The sequence below is a fragment of the Protomyctophum bolini genome (genome assembly GCF_963924005.1).
Source record: "Protomyctophum bolini genome assembly, chromosome: 11".
NCBI classification, from domain to species: domain Eukaryota; kingdom Metazoa; phylum Chordata; class Actinopteri; order Myctophiformes; family Myctophidae; genus Protomyctophum; species Protomyctophum bolini.
In genome coordinates, this window is record NC_137872.1 from 41485118 (window position 1) to 41499145 (window position 14028).

The window sequence follows — 14028 nt, forward strand, 5'->3', positions numbered from 1 at the left end:
AGTTTTATTTCCATCAGTGATCACTAGACAGAACTGTTACGGAGCAGGTCCTTCCCACCACCCACATGGGCCTGCGTGGTCTTGGAAGATTTCAGCCGTGAAAATCTGACTCCTGCATGACACATGGAGGAAGAAGAGGATTATGTCTCAAGAGATGGAACTCTGTACTAGAAATAGGCCTATGTAGTATTGTCACCGCTGAATTAACCCAATGACCCCACTATACTGTAGACTGTTATCCATTATCTGAATAATCAGACTCGTGTGTAGGAGCATATAGCCAGAGGTCAAGTACTTAGCACATCAGAAACAGGCAAAGATGCATAGATAGATAGATAGATTTCTTTATTTTTGTGTCATGCACCAAAGGCGCCCAGCCCACATGGACTTACAGGACACGCCATATCATTGCTTCAATATTGCATAACCCTAACCTCCCCCGGGGCAGACACCTAAACCTAACCACCCACGCTCTCCCGACCCCCAGCGCACCTCGGACCAATGCTCCTTCGGAGCAATGGTCCGTCGGATCATAGGGTGCTTCCCAGCAAAAATACCTTTCCTAAAACAAAATTCCAGTTTTTCATAGTCCTCCAACCAGAAAAAGTCAGCACAGATGGTTGTCATTTTACAAAATAATACATGTCTTAATTCTTCATATAATGGGCAGTAAAACAAAAAAATGAATTTCATTTTCAATTTCTTTCAAATCACACACTAGACAGACTCTGTCCTCCTCAGGAGTATACCAATGAATCTACCCGTTTCTAAAAGCTAATGGTAAGGTCCCAGAATGCAGCTGTGCACAAAAAGATCTCTGACTTTTGGATATATTTTGTGTAACATAAGGATCAGGGCCATAATTATTTTTTAATAAGACGATATGTTCTTAGTTTTGGTTTGTACCATAATTATATATTATTATACCCAAGGATGCTGGCATACGAGATACGGGCTGGATACTCCCAGGCCCTTCTTGAGAACGTTGATCAGAGGATATGGTCCCATGCCACAGAAATTGCCATTGAAGTCGTCCTGGTCAAGAGTCCAGACCATGGCTCCACCAAAACCACTCCTCTTCAGCCAGCCAACCTGTACCAGTTAACAGTAACCAGTTAACCTGTACCTGTAACAGTGTACCAGCCGACCTGTACCAGTGCGTTAAAATAAATGACAAAAGCAGGAACTAGAAATGCACTCTCATCGAGCTGCCACCTTGCGCTTCGCACACAAGTTGGCCATGAATGGCCTACTTGTGCACCAGCAGAGCACGCAATTTATATTTGACGCTTGTAACTTCCTCCCTCATAAATAACTTAAATCTGTTACGTCATCCACACATGTCACACATGTTTTTAGATAAACATACATAGTTAAGTCATCACCCAATCCCTGATTGGCCGAGCGACGCCACCAACACACGCCACCAAAGACAATACACATTCCCTGATCCCGGACATACGCAGCCGAATACAGTACTTGCGGCCGCTCTGCTCGCGCAAGTAACTAGTAGTGTCTACAAATCTGAGCGATTATGTGAAATGCTGCTATGCACCTTGCCCTGATAGCTGACAACGTTGTCGAATCCAACCCAGGTCTGGCTGTTGTAGGCGTAAGGCACCTGCTGGGCGACATCCCAGACGTCTGTGACTCCTTGCTGTTTGAGGAAGTGACAGATCTGAATGAAGCAGAGACAAGCCATTAGAAACAAATGTGAAATCTATACTGTATGTATTAGTTTCTATATAGAACGCAAAACCTTGTTGCACTGGAGACGTGTACAATCTCTGCCTCTGACATGGCTGTACAAGTCTATTTATGTGCAGTTTGTTTTGGTGAATGCACGTCACCTTTTGCCTACATTTCCACCTATAAGAAAACATCTGATATTTAACGGCTAGGTTCCAGGGTGAGTTAAATACCTCATAGTAGGCCCAGGTTCCAGGGTGAGTTAAATACCTCATAGTAGGCCCAGGTTCCAGGCGTGGCGGTGAATTGACCGGCAGGTCCCGGTCCAGTGCTTGGAGCACCGATACCGGTGTTGGAAGAGGAAGCCAGTTTGAAGGTGGTACCGTAGGTGGCGAAACCAACCAGCAGCTTCTCAGCTGGGGCGCCCTGGTTCTTCCAGTAGTTCATAGCGTAGTTCTATAATATGGACAAGGAAACAATATACAGCATAGCCTTTCAGCACACATTTATTTTCCCCGTGCTGTCCTTGAACACAGTGGTGAGTTGTCTACTACCATCTTCCATCCTTGTGTTCTGACATTATCTGACCGACACTCCAGAGCGAGTGAAATCTTTTATAACCACCAGCAGTCCAGCAGCACCTATCCCTTTCCTTCAGCGCACCCGCGCGCGTGCATGTGTGTGTGTGAGTTTGCATGTGTGTGGATTGTATAGGCTAAGTGAGGAGTTGGACAACGTTAACAACAAACGTTTTCAAATAGTTTTTCTCAGGTCTTTAGTGGCGTTTGTCCTGTTGTTGGCATAACTCTACTGTACTGTCTATGTCTGCGACGCACGGGTGAGTCAAATTATTAATTCATGCGGGACCTGCGTGTCATAAAAAACACTGACCCGCGCAACACTAGCGCACACGCATTTCGCCTTGTGCCTGGAGGGACACTGAAGGTTGCCTATAGCAACCTGGGCGAGGTATAGAGGTTAAAGAGGTATGTGCTTGGCTTCTGCCGGTCCATTTTGATATAAAGGTTCGGCTATCAAAGGGTAATCATGATAACCCGCGGCGACGAGGTTAATTATGAAATTCGGTATGTTTCTCGGGATTCTGCTCTGAAGATGCCCGCCACCATCGGATTTAATTTTGCCGAAAACGTGGCTTCAAAGCGGTCTGTCGCGGTCCGGGTCTGTACTATAAACCAATGGGGTTCACTGTGTTTTGAATGTGGAGGAACCTCCACACTCACCACGTTGAAGTACATCATGGCACCCTTGTCAGCTGGGCCCTGCCACACAGGACTGTTCTCTCCAGTAACGTGCGCCCAGGGGCCGTGGAAGTCGTAGGTCATCACATGGAAGTAGTCCAGGATACTGGTGATGAAAGGATGTACAGGAGTCAGGGGGATTTGAAGAAAATATTAGTGAAAGTGCATAGGACAACCAGGAAGGTCCAATTTTTCAGAAATCTATGATATCATTTTATTTTTTTTCTTTCCGCACACTGTCTTGGGAAACTGCTTAAAGGATGCTATTTATTATTAAATTGTCATTTCGGTGAAGATCGATTTCTGATTCTGAGCGACTGTAAAGACGAATCGTATAAGCGGGGAAGGAGGCGTCACATCATATTCAGAGCTTTCGTTGCACCAGACTGTATGACGGAAGCATTTGAAAATTGTAGGAGCTCAACAGACACAAATACTCATATAGCCTATAATGCCCATGCAGCCAAATACTTGTTTGTATGTTTGTGTGTTATCTATACTGACGCTCCGAGCTGGGAAACTTCGTATCCAAGGTCGATCACTCCCTTGTCGGCAGCTACGGCAGCGGTGAGCATCAGACGAGGGTGGCCGTTCTGCTGACCTTCAGCCTCGAAGGCAGCCAACAGCTCCTGCAGAGAGACAGGAGGTGGTGAAGAGAAAGATTTCCAACATTTCAAGGTGCCATTAAGGTGGTTATCTTGTAACATAATAGAAGGCTGACCTGACACAGGACGGTGAAGCGAGCCTTGTCCTCAGGTGGGGAGCCACGAGAGCCTGGGTACTCCCAGTCGATGTCCAGACCATCAAAGCCGTGCTGACGCAGGAACTTGATCGTGCTTTGGATGAAGGTCTGACGGTTAGCAGGACTGGACACCATGGATGTGAACCTGGGGGGAGGGAGAGAGAGAGAGAGATTCATCCAAAAGAGTGCCTTTACAGTATGTGAGGTTTCATGTTTAATACTCACTGAGAAGTTCCTACGTTCCATCCACCAACGGCCAGCAGGGTCTTCAGAAAGCCGTTCCTGGACAAAACAAAACAAAAATGTAAATCACTTTGAGTCCTAACACCTTTGTGTCAGCCTGATATGTAGGATAGAATAGATAGAAGTGACACGCTATACGAGGTTGTATATCTGCTATTTTTGAACAGCCAAAGTATATGAACTAATGGTTAAAGTGGTTCAAATCTAAAATGACATGCAAATGTTATAGCTTGATAAAAGCCACAACAGCAGCCCGGAGGCTGCAGCTCAAGAAAGAAAGTATAAAGAAGCATCACGTCAACTGGGAGATTAAAAACATAGCCTTAGATGTGTGTGTGTGTGTGTGTGTGTGTGTGTGTGCTCACGCAGTCTTGAGATACTGGAGCTGTCCATAGAGCGTCACATCGTTCCACTCAGTGGTCGTGATCATGTTGTTGTCTATTCCAGCGAAGGCATAGACGAGGTGGTCACAGAGACACGGGTCGATGTCGGTGGGCATGAACTTCCCAGCACCGTGACGGTACTGTCCCCAGTTGGTGAAGTAACATGAGAGGATGTAGGAGGATCCTGCAAGGGACGAGTGTCAAAATAAGGGCTTGTTGTTGATGTTTTTGTTTTTTGCCGTTTGAGAGTAAAACACACCAAGTGGACAAAGTCTTACCTAGCTGCACGTGCAGCAGGAGAGCCAGTCCTGCAGAGAGAGAGAGAGAGAGAGAGAGAGAGAGAGAGAGTGGAAAAGGAGTGGTGGTTGGGTCAGAAAGGACAAGCACTAAGATTTATCCTCCAGTTATTAATCTATAATATGACACATAAATCCTTCTACTTATTATTATAATCATCAGTTACGATATGAACCATACTGTTAAACAACTATTTCGAACAGAAAAGTAGATGCGTTTCATGGTAAATCTAAAGATACAGTTCATTTCCTCTGCTGCTCTGCACAGAAAAATGTTTTCCTCGATAGCAATTAACTCGACTTACCAACGCAGATGAGAAGCTTGCCCATGGTGCGTCTGTACAACCAACTGAAGGCCAGAAGCCTCTTATATACCTTATATTCCTCTCCATATCTGTAAAACATGTTTGATCATGTTTGATAATCTTCGTTATTCTGATAAATCATTTGTTTGGTCAGGAGTTAATTGCCCTTTTCAGTTTTCCACTGGCGTTGTTAATTGTGCCGATAACGTGTTATTCAACAATGATATGATTTGCAGACAATTAGAAGTCAAATGAAGGTTATACAGGTTTGTACACATTCCACCGCACACACTTTTACAAGGCTGTGAAAGATGATGATGATTCAAGTTTCTTTATTAGGAAAAAAGACCCCTTGAGATGTACCATCTCGTTTTCAAGGGGCTCCCAACACAGATACATCAATCATTATTGTACATGTAAACAATAAAACAAAACAAATGACAACATACATGGACGAGACAAAACACTAAACATTGCAGACCACATTACGACATTGAATCCAATCATAGAACACATTATGAAAATGCTACATCCTATACAATGCAAAAAATAAGATAATGATAATAGTAATACAAAATAAAATAAATAAACATAATTATGGCATATTTACCGATAGCAAGAACATACAACTTTAAAGTAAGAAGACAGTTCACTTTTAAAAACTGTGAATGTTGGGATGGATCTAATGTTAGCTGGTAAAGTATTCCAGTCTGTATGGGCTTTAAAAGAAAAGGCATGTTTACCAAATTCAATACTAACCAAAGGAACAGTAAAGTGTCTGTCCTGTCTTACAGTGGAGAATAACTATAAATTAGACTAAAGTAGACATGGAAAGGCTACTGATGCATATGAATTATTAACACAAATGTAGTCAATCTTTTGTTTCATGTTCTTTTTATCTGGATGATAAGAAAAGATAAGCAACACACACACACACACACACACACACACACACACACACAGTGACACACTATTTCAGTGTTATGCAGAGGCTGGTCTCCACTCCTGAAACTACGTTGTGTTTATACAACCACCCTTCAATGGGCCAAATTCACAACGGCGTTTACGATGATAACATGACGTGAAGCTAGCGGAAAGGCATTTACGTGGATTTCCCACATTCATTTGGAATTCATGGAAATGGCCGTGAACTAGACGATCACGTAGGTTGGTCGGAAACTCCGTCAAATCCTAACGGGACGTCTTTAGGTGGCGGAAAAAATTGCGGAAGCATACACTTGCGTATAGATTTATTCAGAAGGCTTTAGTCTTCATGCTGAATCAATAAATTGTTCCCAAATCTCAGATATGTAGGCATGTGTCCCCAACATATTGGTCGATCAGCACAAAAGAAACGATAGCCTATATAATAAAAGCTGAGTGCACTTGTATGCCTAAATGCATGCATTTCCCATACAGAAACTGCCCCTGCAAGCCCGACACCTTTTTTATTTATTCATTAGGATATTACTATAGCATGCGCGATTGCGCTTCTCACTTGACAGCTTTCTACTCGCAGTGCAACGCGTTGTGAGCTTGTAGATCGGTTCTCGCACATAACATTGTTAAAAAACAAACTCACAATTATAATAAGAACATAGGCTTATCTGCATTCTGCACTACGAATCCAACATTGTTTAGTGTAGTAATGCCTGCAGTAGGCGGCAGGCCTATTGAAATTGTTTTGTTACGGAGCTCCTTGAGTCAGTTGACTGTGTAGAATTATTAAATGAATAGACTATAGGCTATATTCATAGCAGTGACCGCGGCTGCAAAGGCTTTTTTCTTTTTTTGACAGACCAAACTGCTGTCTGCTGAGTCATGCTTGAAGCCTTTAATGGTGCGATATGGGGCGTGGATGCAGATGAGGTTGTCGGGTGCTTTTCCGATCACTTTGCACGCGCTGCATTCAGTATGACATACACCTGCGATACGCCTGCGTACCTGTGGTACACACCACTCTCTGAATAACACGTCATCTCAACGTAGCTTGATCGGACGGATAAATACGATATCTGTTTCCGCCAGTGTAACGGATGGTTACTTTGTAAGTAACACCCAACATATTTCATATGTATGGGGAATGTCCCCACCTCACACCCAACATATTTCATATGTATGGGGAATGTCCCCACCTCACTTGTGACGTGGATATCTCTTTAAGACACAGCAGTTGTACTGGCACGCACGAGTATATAAGGCCCAGGTGTGCGTGATTACACTGGTTTACTTGATCGACACCGCTTCTGAGCGACATCGAGGTGGAGAGATAGTCTCTTCACTCAGAGAACATAGGTTACAAAGTAACCATCCGTTCTCTATCGTATAGAGACTATCTCTCCACCCAACATATTTCATATGTATGGGGAACTCTGTAAGACACCTTGTGAGGAAGCGAAGCAGTCCCAGAACCCCAAAGACAACACCAGTGGGCTCCGACCCAGCACATACTGAATTTTTAATTATTTATCATGTATGTTCAATGTAATGTATTTACAACCCCTGGAACGGCCGGACAGCCAGATGCCATCCGCCGCCAAATGCTCAGGTGCTAGGCGCCACCCAGAGCCCGGCCCCGCAAGACGCTAAGGCCAGAGACCACAGGGGTGAAGGGCCGCCCAAGCCAGCCCACCAGACGCAAGGCTGGCTTGACTGGTGAAGGTGACAATGACACCCACCACTGAGTAGCATGCGAGACCGACTCCCCGAAGGGACCGAATGCTGCATGTTCAGCCGGTATAACCGGGTGAATGTACATTAGATGGAGTAGACTATGTCGCCGCTGTGCAGGTCTGTCAGAGACGTACCTTTCCACAGCGTCCCCAGGTGGAGTGTGCCTGCCCTCCAGGCGGCACTGGTACTACTACATGTTTGTGTGCTGGATAACCTCTGTGATCCATGCACTCTCACTTGAAGCACTCAAAGAGCTGGTTCGTTACTCTGTGGGCCTTGTGTGGCCCTGGCATACGAATCTAATGCTCCAATAGGGCAGAGTGGCGACTCCGTCTCTGTATGTCGACTGTCTGTATGACGATGGTAGGATAGAGCTCAATCACCTGATTGAGACATGCCCTTTTGAAAACCTTGGGGAGAAAGGCCGGTTTGGGGCATAAGACTATACCATCATCCGGCATAGGCCTGCAGAGCTCATTATGGATTGACAGAGCTTGCAACTCCCCCATTTCTCCTTACAGATGTGACGCCGACAAGACTGCTGTCTTGAGCATGTCAGGCTCACTGACTAAAGGTCGTAGAGCCTCCAGAGCTAACCCCAGATGGGCCTGATTGGGTCCCTAACCTGAGCTCCTCTGGGCTTCAGGGCACCTTTCAGGAAATGCTCTTCTTTTCTTTGTAACGAGGTTACTGCAGTCTGCAGGGCCTGTGCTCCCGCTCAAGTCAGCCTGCCGAACACTCGGTTAGCTGACTGTTGAAGCCCTGTTCTCCGGACCGGAATGATCCTTATGTCACATCCCAGTTTTACAAGTAAAAGGTGGATGGCCTTCGTTTTTGTGCATAGTTCCCATCGCGTTTATGCTGCGGAGCTAAGCACACACCCAGTGGGAAGGGTGCTGGCTTCCACACTGATACCACATGTGGTAGAACCTGATAAATACTGACTGCGTCGATCAAGAGGCTGTCCCACAGATCTCAGATTGGAGGGCATCTCGCCGTAAGCCCATGCGGCAGCGAGGCCCTGTGTGGAATCTGCACATGTTCCTGTTGGGGCTGGCCTGCCTGCCCACCTATATGCCTGCTGGATTGTTTTACAAGTCAATGAGTGAAGTCCAGTCTTGGAGACTATCTGCCTAAGACAGTTAGGCCCATTTACCCTGCTTCGCCACCCTGCTTAGGAGGGTGGGAAGGGTGAAAATCAATAGACTGACTGGCTCACACTCCGATCAGGCCGTAGGGCAAAATGCAGGGATTGATGGCGACAACACCTAAGCATTGCCATGTAGGAAGCGGCAGCACCCCTCACTGACAGGAACATTCTTGTGGCTGACACTGCTAACAGCAAGAATGCTGTCCTGTGAGAAGCCCTTGCAGCCCAAGTCTCCACAGGCTTAATTGGCTCATGCCGTAAGGCAGACAGTACCACTCCCCGAGGAGGGACTGCTGGCCTATTGTGTGAGGGATGAACGGTATGAGGACCAACTGGGTGACTATTGTGTCGCCCTTGTGTGGGACAGCGGCCCGCCATGTTGCCAGATCCCTGGCCCAGCCACACGATTACCGGTCTCCAACACACAGAATTACACCCAGGTGTTTGAAAGGCCATGCCGTAATACAACCTTATGGTGGTTCTGCTCACCCCTGACAGTCTCGTCACATTCTGCTGTGTGAACAGCAGTGTGAATTCGCTGGAACAACGTGGAACGTGTAAACTGACGCTGTCAACGATACGCCCACGTAGTGCATGACTGTGAATGACAGATAATGCACTGGCCGCATGTTCAGAAGAGCCGGAGGCACAAAGTGCACCATGATTGCCCTCAGCCCTAAGGGGCGGAGGCACAACCTGAGGGTGGCCCGACTCACTAGAGCAAGGGACAGAGTCCTAACACATGCCGAGGAGCGCTGCGGACTGTGAGAGTTGACGCCTGCAAGGCCTCTTGTCGAGGTGCCGGCTTAGGTGCCCAAAGTGCTGCAGGTGCTTGGCCACGTTGTTGTGGCACTGCACCTCTGAGCGAGCACACATCATTCAGTTATCCAATTTAGGATGCAGAGGCCCTCCCGCCAAGGACTGCGTCCAATCGGGGGGCTAGACATATGCCGAATGGGAGGACACGGGACTCGAAGGTTCTGTCATCTAAGACAAGCCGGTCAGTGCGTCAGACCCGGGATCTGAGATTAAGCATCCCCGGTCGAGCATGGCAAGCCAGTCGCCTTGGAGGATGGCCTGTAAGACCCTCAGCCCTTCCTTGCCAGGAGTGCCCACCCTCCCGAAGACATAGTGGAACCCACCCAGGGGTCCACCTGAATTGTCTTCCAGGACACCCGCTGTCTCGAGAGACAGCGGGTGGGGTCTGGGGCCTTAACTGTCAGGACTGAGGGATGGGCCTAGCCCGCCGAGCACATTTTAGCCATACCCTGCCGGTTGGCCTGTAGACAGCGGGTGGGGTCTGGGGCCTTAACTGTCAGGACTGAGGGATGGGCCTAGCCCGCCGAGCACATTTTAGCCATACCCTGCCGGTTGGCCTGTAACCGGACCCGTAGGTCCCTGGAACTGCCAAACCTGACTGGGGTTGCACAGCCTGAGGGGCGACCGAGGCAGGCTACTCATGGCCTTGCCGGAGCATTCCTGCACCTCCTGTGCACCTCCACAGCCTCCTTGGGATGCTGTAGCAAAGCACTGGCCTTTTGGCCAAACATGGCCGGCGGTTCAATAGGCAGCGTGGGGGAGCTTGTCCTCCTATCGCAGCTTGGCCTGGGGCCGTCAATAGCATTGCCTGCTGCCGCTGCCTGGGGAGCCTGAAAGCCAGTCGCTGCAGCTCCTCAATAAGGTCCGGGCCCTTATGGTCACATAGGCGCCACATATAAGCCGGTGCTGAAGCAGTGACAGAATAGCCCTGTGTTGACTAGCTGCGCCTAGATAGCCATAGTGCATTCTCGGGATGAGAAGGAGCTTACTTTGTGGTTTCGAACCGGTAACCGGATTATACCATGCAAGTTTAGTGCGTGAACGGCCTTGCCGTGATACACCGTACAGAGTATTCCGCCCGACAGCCGCGGCACACTTGAGTTGCCGAAATTGGCGAAACTACATCACGGACGCGTGAGCTGACACTGTCAGCAATACGCCTGTATACAGTAGTGTGCAAATGGCTGTCATTTCAGGGCTTGCTCCTGGCAGACTCAGCACGTCCTGTCTGTGTAACTGAACCAAGTTCCACAGACGGAACTACACCATGGTCACGTCAACTGACACAGTCAGCAATACGCTGTATAGTGCGCTACTACACCTGAACACGGAAGCTGGCTGCCACGGCAGCGATACGCTCATCCTGTCTATGACAGGATCCACGGTTCGGAGGATGAGCTTGCTCCGTGGCGTCCCCCGTCCGTACAGGTTCTACCACGCAGTCTACACCGGAGTGCGTGAACGGCTTTAGCTGCAATACACTCAAGTGAGCTCTCCCTCACGAGGCGAAGCAAAAAGACAGCACTACGGATGCGGAAGTCGCCCCAGCGATTTAATTGCTATAGCCTGGCCGGGCTGTTGTTTTGATTGATTGATTTACTAACAGTTTGCAGAATTACAGTACATTTCAAGTACACTCAATACAAATACTGTTAACAGTGAGTGGACGACACCATAAAGCATTACACTTGTTTACAATAGGGCCCACCATTTTCAATTCATCAAAACATTTAGAGACGTACGAATATACACAACTATATTCACTGCGCACTCGCAGGTCCACTCCAGCCCACAGAATATGCAGCATGGATGCGTGAATTGACGCCATGCCAATAATACACCCGTATAGTGGGTTTTATTCCACTGCCTTTAAGGATTACCGGGCCACTGGTCCTGTCTGTGTCACTGCACTCAGATCGACAGACAGGCTACACCACAGGAGCGTAAGCTGGCGCCCCGCCAGCAATACCCCTGTATAGTGTGTTATATGGCCGTCGGATTCTAGCCTCTAGCCTCAACTGGCAAGAGGAAGGAATTCATACAGGAGTCAGGATCTTCATGAGCTGCTATCGCATGACCAAGGAACCCACAGGTCACACACTGGTCATGGACATCCTCTGTGGGCATAATGTGCCCCACACAGCCCCAGAGAAACCCCTGCTGTTTCCATTTAATTCAATACCTATATAGACTATTATTTTAATATGTTATATTAAATAAATACAAATTTAACTGTTTAAACATGCTCAAAAAAGAGTATACCGGTAGTAATGTGCTTGAGAAGTGAGGGCATAATTTACCCTATGTGCAATTTACACTGCTGTCTCTCAGTCACATATTGATATTCATGTGTTGTTGTTTTGTTTTGTTTTTTCTCTTGGTAACATGTTTCATGTGGACCCCAAAAGACTGAGACGGGTCTGTCTGCAGACTTCAGATATGGGCGTATCCTATTGGGGGGGTTTCCTATGAGGGGGGCGTTTCCTGTTCCTCGTTATTATCCAATGGCGTCGTTAGATGGTAAAAAACTACAAATAAAAGTTTGAAACTAAGACGCCATTTTAGACAAGATGGCGGAACATTCACCGAAGCGGCAACACGTCGAAAACATTATGGTATAGTATACTTTTGTTTTGATTGTAAATGTATTAATTGTAAATGTATTTTTTTAATAACACATTTGTCTCGTTAACAACGTAAATAATCGACTGTCCAATCTCGTTAGGCGTTAATAAAGTAAGTAGCTTTGCAGTAGTAGTAGTAGTAAGTAGTTTGTTTGTGGTGTTAACTTTAATATAACCAGAGATTAGCATAATGCTACGTTTAGACCGGTAAATACATTATTAAGCTTGGTAATAATACCAATTTGTGTTACTTAAACTGATAATCTAATCATTGACCTGCTAAGTTTATCGTAGATGCTTGGATGGGAGGCTAACCGGCCCATATATGCTAACCCGGTAGCACTTTGTATGGTGATTGATTGATTGATGAATTTTATTAACAGATTTGGAGAATTACAGTACATTTCAAGTACAACTCAATACAAAAATGTCAACTGTGGATAACACCATAAAGCATTACACTTGTTTACAATGGGGTCCACCTTTCAAAAACAAAACAAACATGTACTGTTCTATAATACTAGGTCTGCCCTACATACTGTAACATAATAAAATAATGTTATGGATTTGGATAGACAGAGAAGCATATGGTGTTTGAATTGAGCAATAGATGTGTGGTGCTAATGTAAGGTTGTGACTGTTTACAGTTAAAGTAGTTGTCACCTACAACAGAAGAGAGAGCGAGTATTGGCCATTTCTTTAAATGTGAGCTGCTAATCAAATCAATATGAAACAATAACACTTCAGATCTGTCTTCTATATGTAACATTATGTATGGGCATCATCAGAAGACTGTGTTAAATTAATATCTGTCTGGTCGTCCAACACATGTTTAATGGCTCACCTAACACAATAAAAGACGTTAAAGAATGTAACATAATACAAACTATCTAATATTGATAAGACAAAACACTAACTATTACAGGAATGATGTGTTCTCACTTAAGTTATTGTTTTCTTCCAGAGTCACCCAACAGTATTTAAAGGAGACCATGCCTTTATTCCACCAATCCCAGATGGCCCCAATTTTAAATGCAGAATATGCAACAAGGTTGGGGACTATGGTAAAATTGTTGCACATCTTCAGTCCCACCGGCTGACTGCTCTTAAACATGGAGGTATTTATTTGTATGAATAAATGTTGCAGCCCCCAATTGTATATATTAACTACTTATTTCAATGTGAATTTGAATACAGTTTACACATTTTTATTGCCTTTTTTTAAGAATGAAGTTATTTCTAAAATGCATTTTTCTTTATAGATTACATTATGTACAGGTGTAATGGGCAGTGCATCAAAAGTTCACATTTCCACTGCTGCTTCTGTGGAGAAAGCAGAACACCACAGGCAATTGGAAAGCATCTTAAAAGCTGTGCTGAGCATCCTCAGCACAGCTCCGACATGCCTTCTCCAGCCTCTGCAGGTAAATCATTGCACTTGTACTGCACTTGAATAAAACATTAGAATTGCTTAGTATGACCTGCTTCCCCCAAAACACACCTTAGAGATGGTGTAAATGAGGAATGCTAAGCTGTGTCCCATCTAAGTTTTCTTCGCTGTCACCCCTGCAGCATACAGAGGCCCTGCCACTGCCAGCCGCCCAGTGTTCGATGTCTCCACCATGGCCTCCACAGCATCTCCAGTCCCTGCCACTGCCAGCCCAGTATATGCCCCCACAGCATCTTCGGGCTCCTCTATAGCCTCTGCAGGTAAATCACTTCATTGTTATGTGCTGAACTTGAATGCAGCATCAGAATTACTGACTAATCTGGACATGGTGTAAATGCAGAATGCCAAGCTGGGTCCCATCTCTAAGTTTTCTTCGCTGTCACCCCTGCAGCATA

The 14028-nt window shown here is 46.1% G+C and overlaps 1 protein-coding gene across 1 annotated transcript; it reads right to left on the reverse strand.

The window, feature by feature from the left end:
* Positions 1-91: 91 nt before the first annotated feature.
* LOC308323513 (acidic mammalian chitinase-like) lies at positions 92-5017 on the reverse strand (the record flags this gene model as incomplete). The annotated part of the gene is made up of 11 exons (XM_080775241.1): positions 92-112; positions 946-1092; positions 1556-1678; positions 1960-2145; positions 2931-3054; positions 3453-3577; positions 3670-3835; positions 3916-3972; positions 4299-4500; positions 4595-4624; positions 4918-5017. 11 exons carry the CDS (start codon positions 5015-5017, stop codon positions 92-94), a joined length of 1281 nt encoding a protein of 426 aa, XP_080631367.1.
* Positions 5018-14028: the final 9011 nt, after the last annotated feature.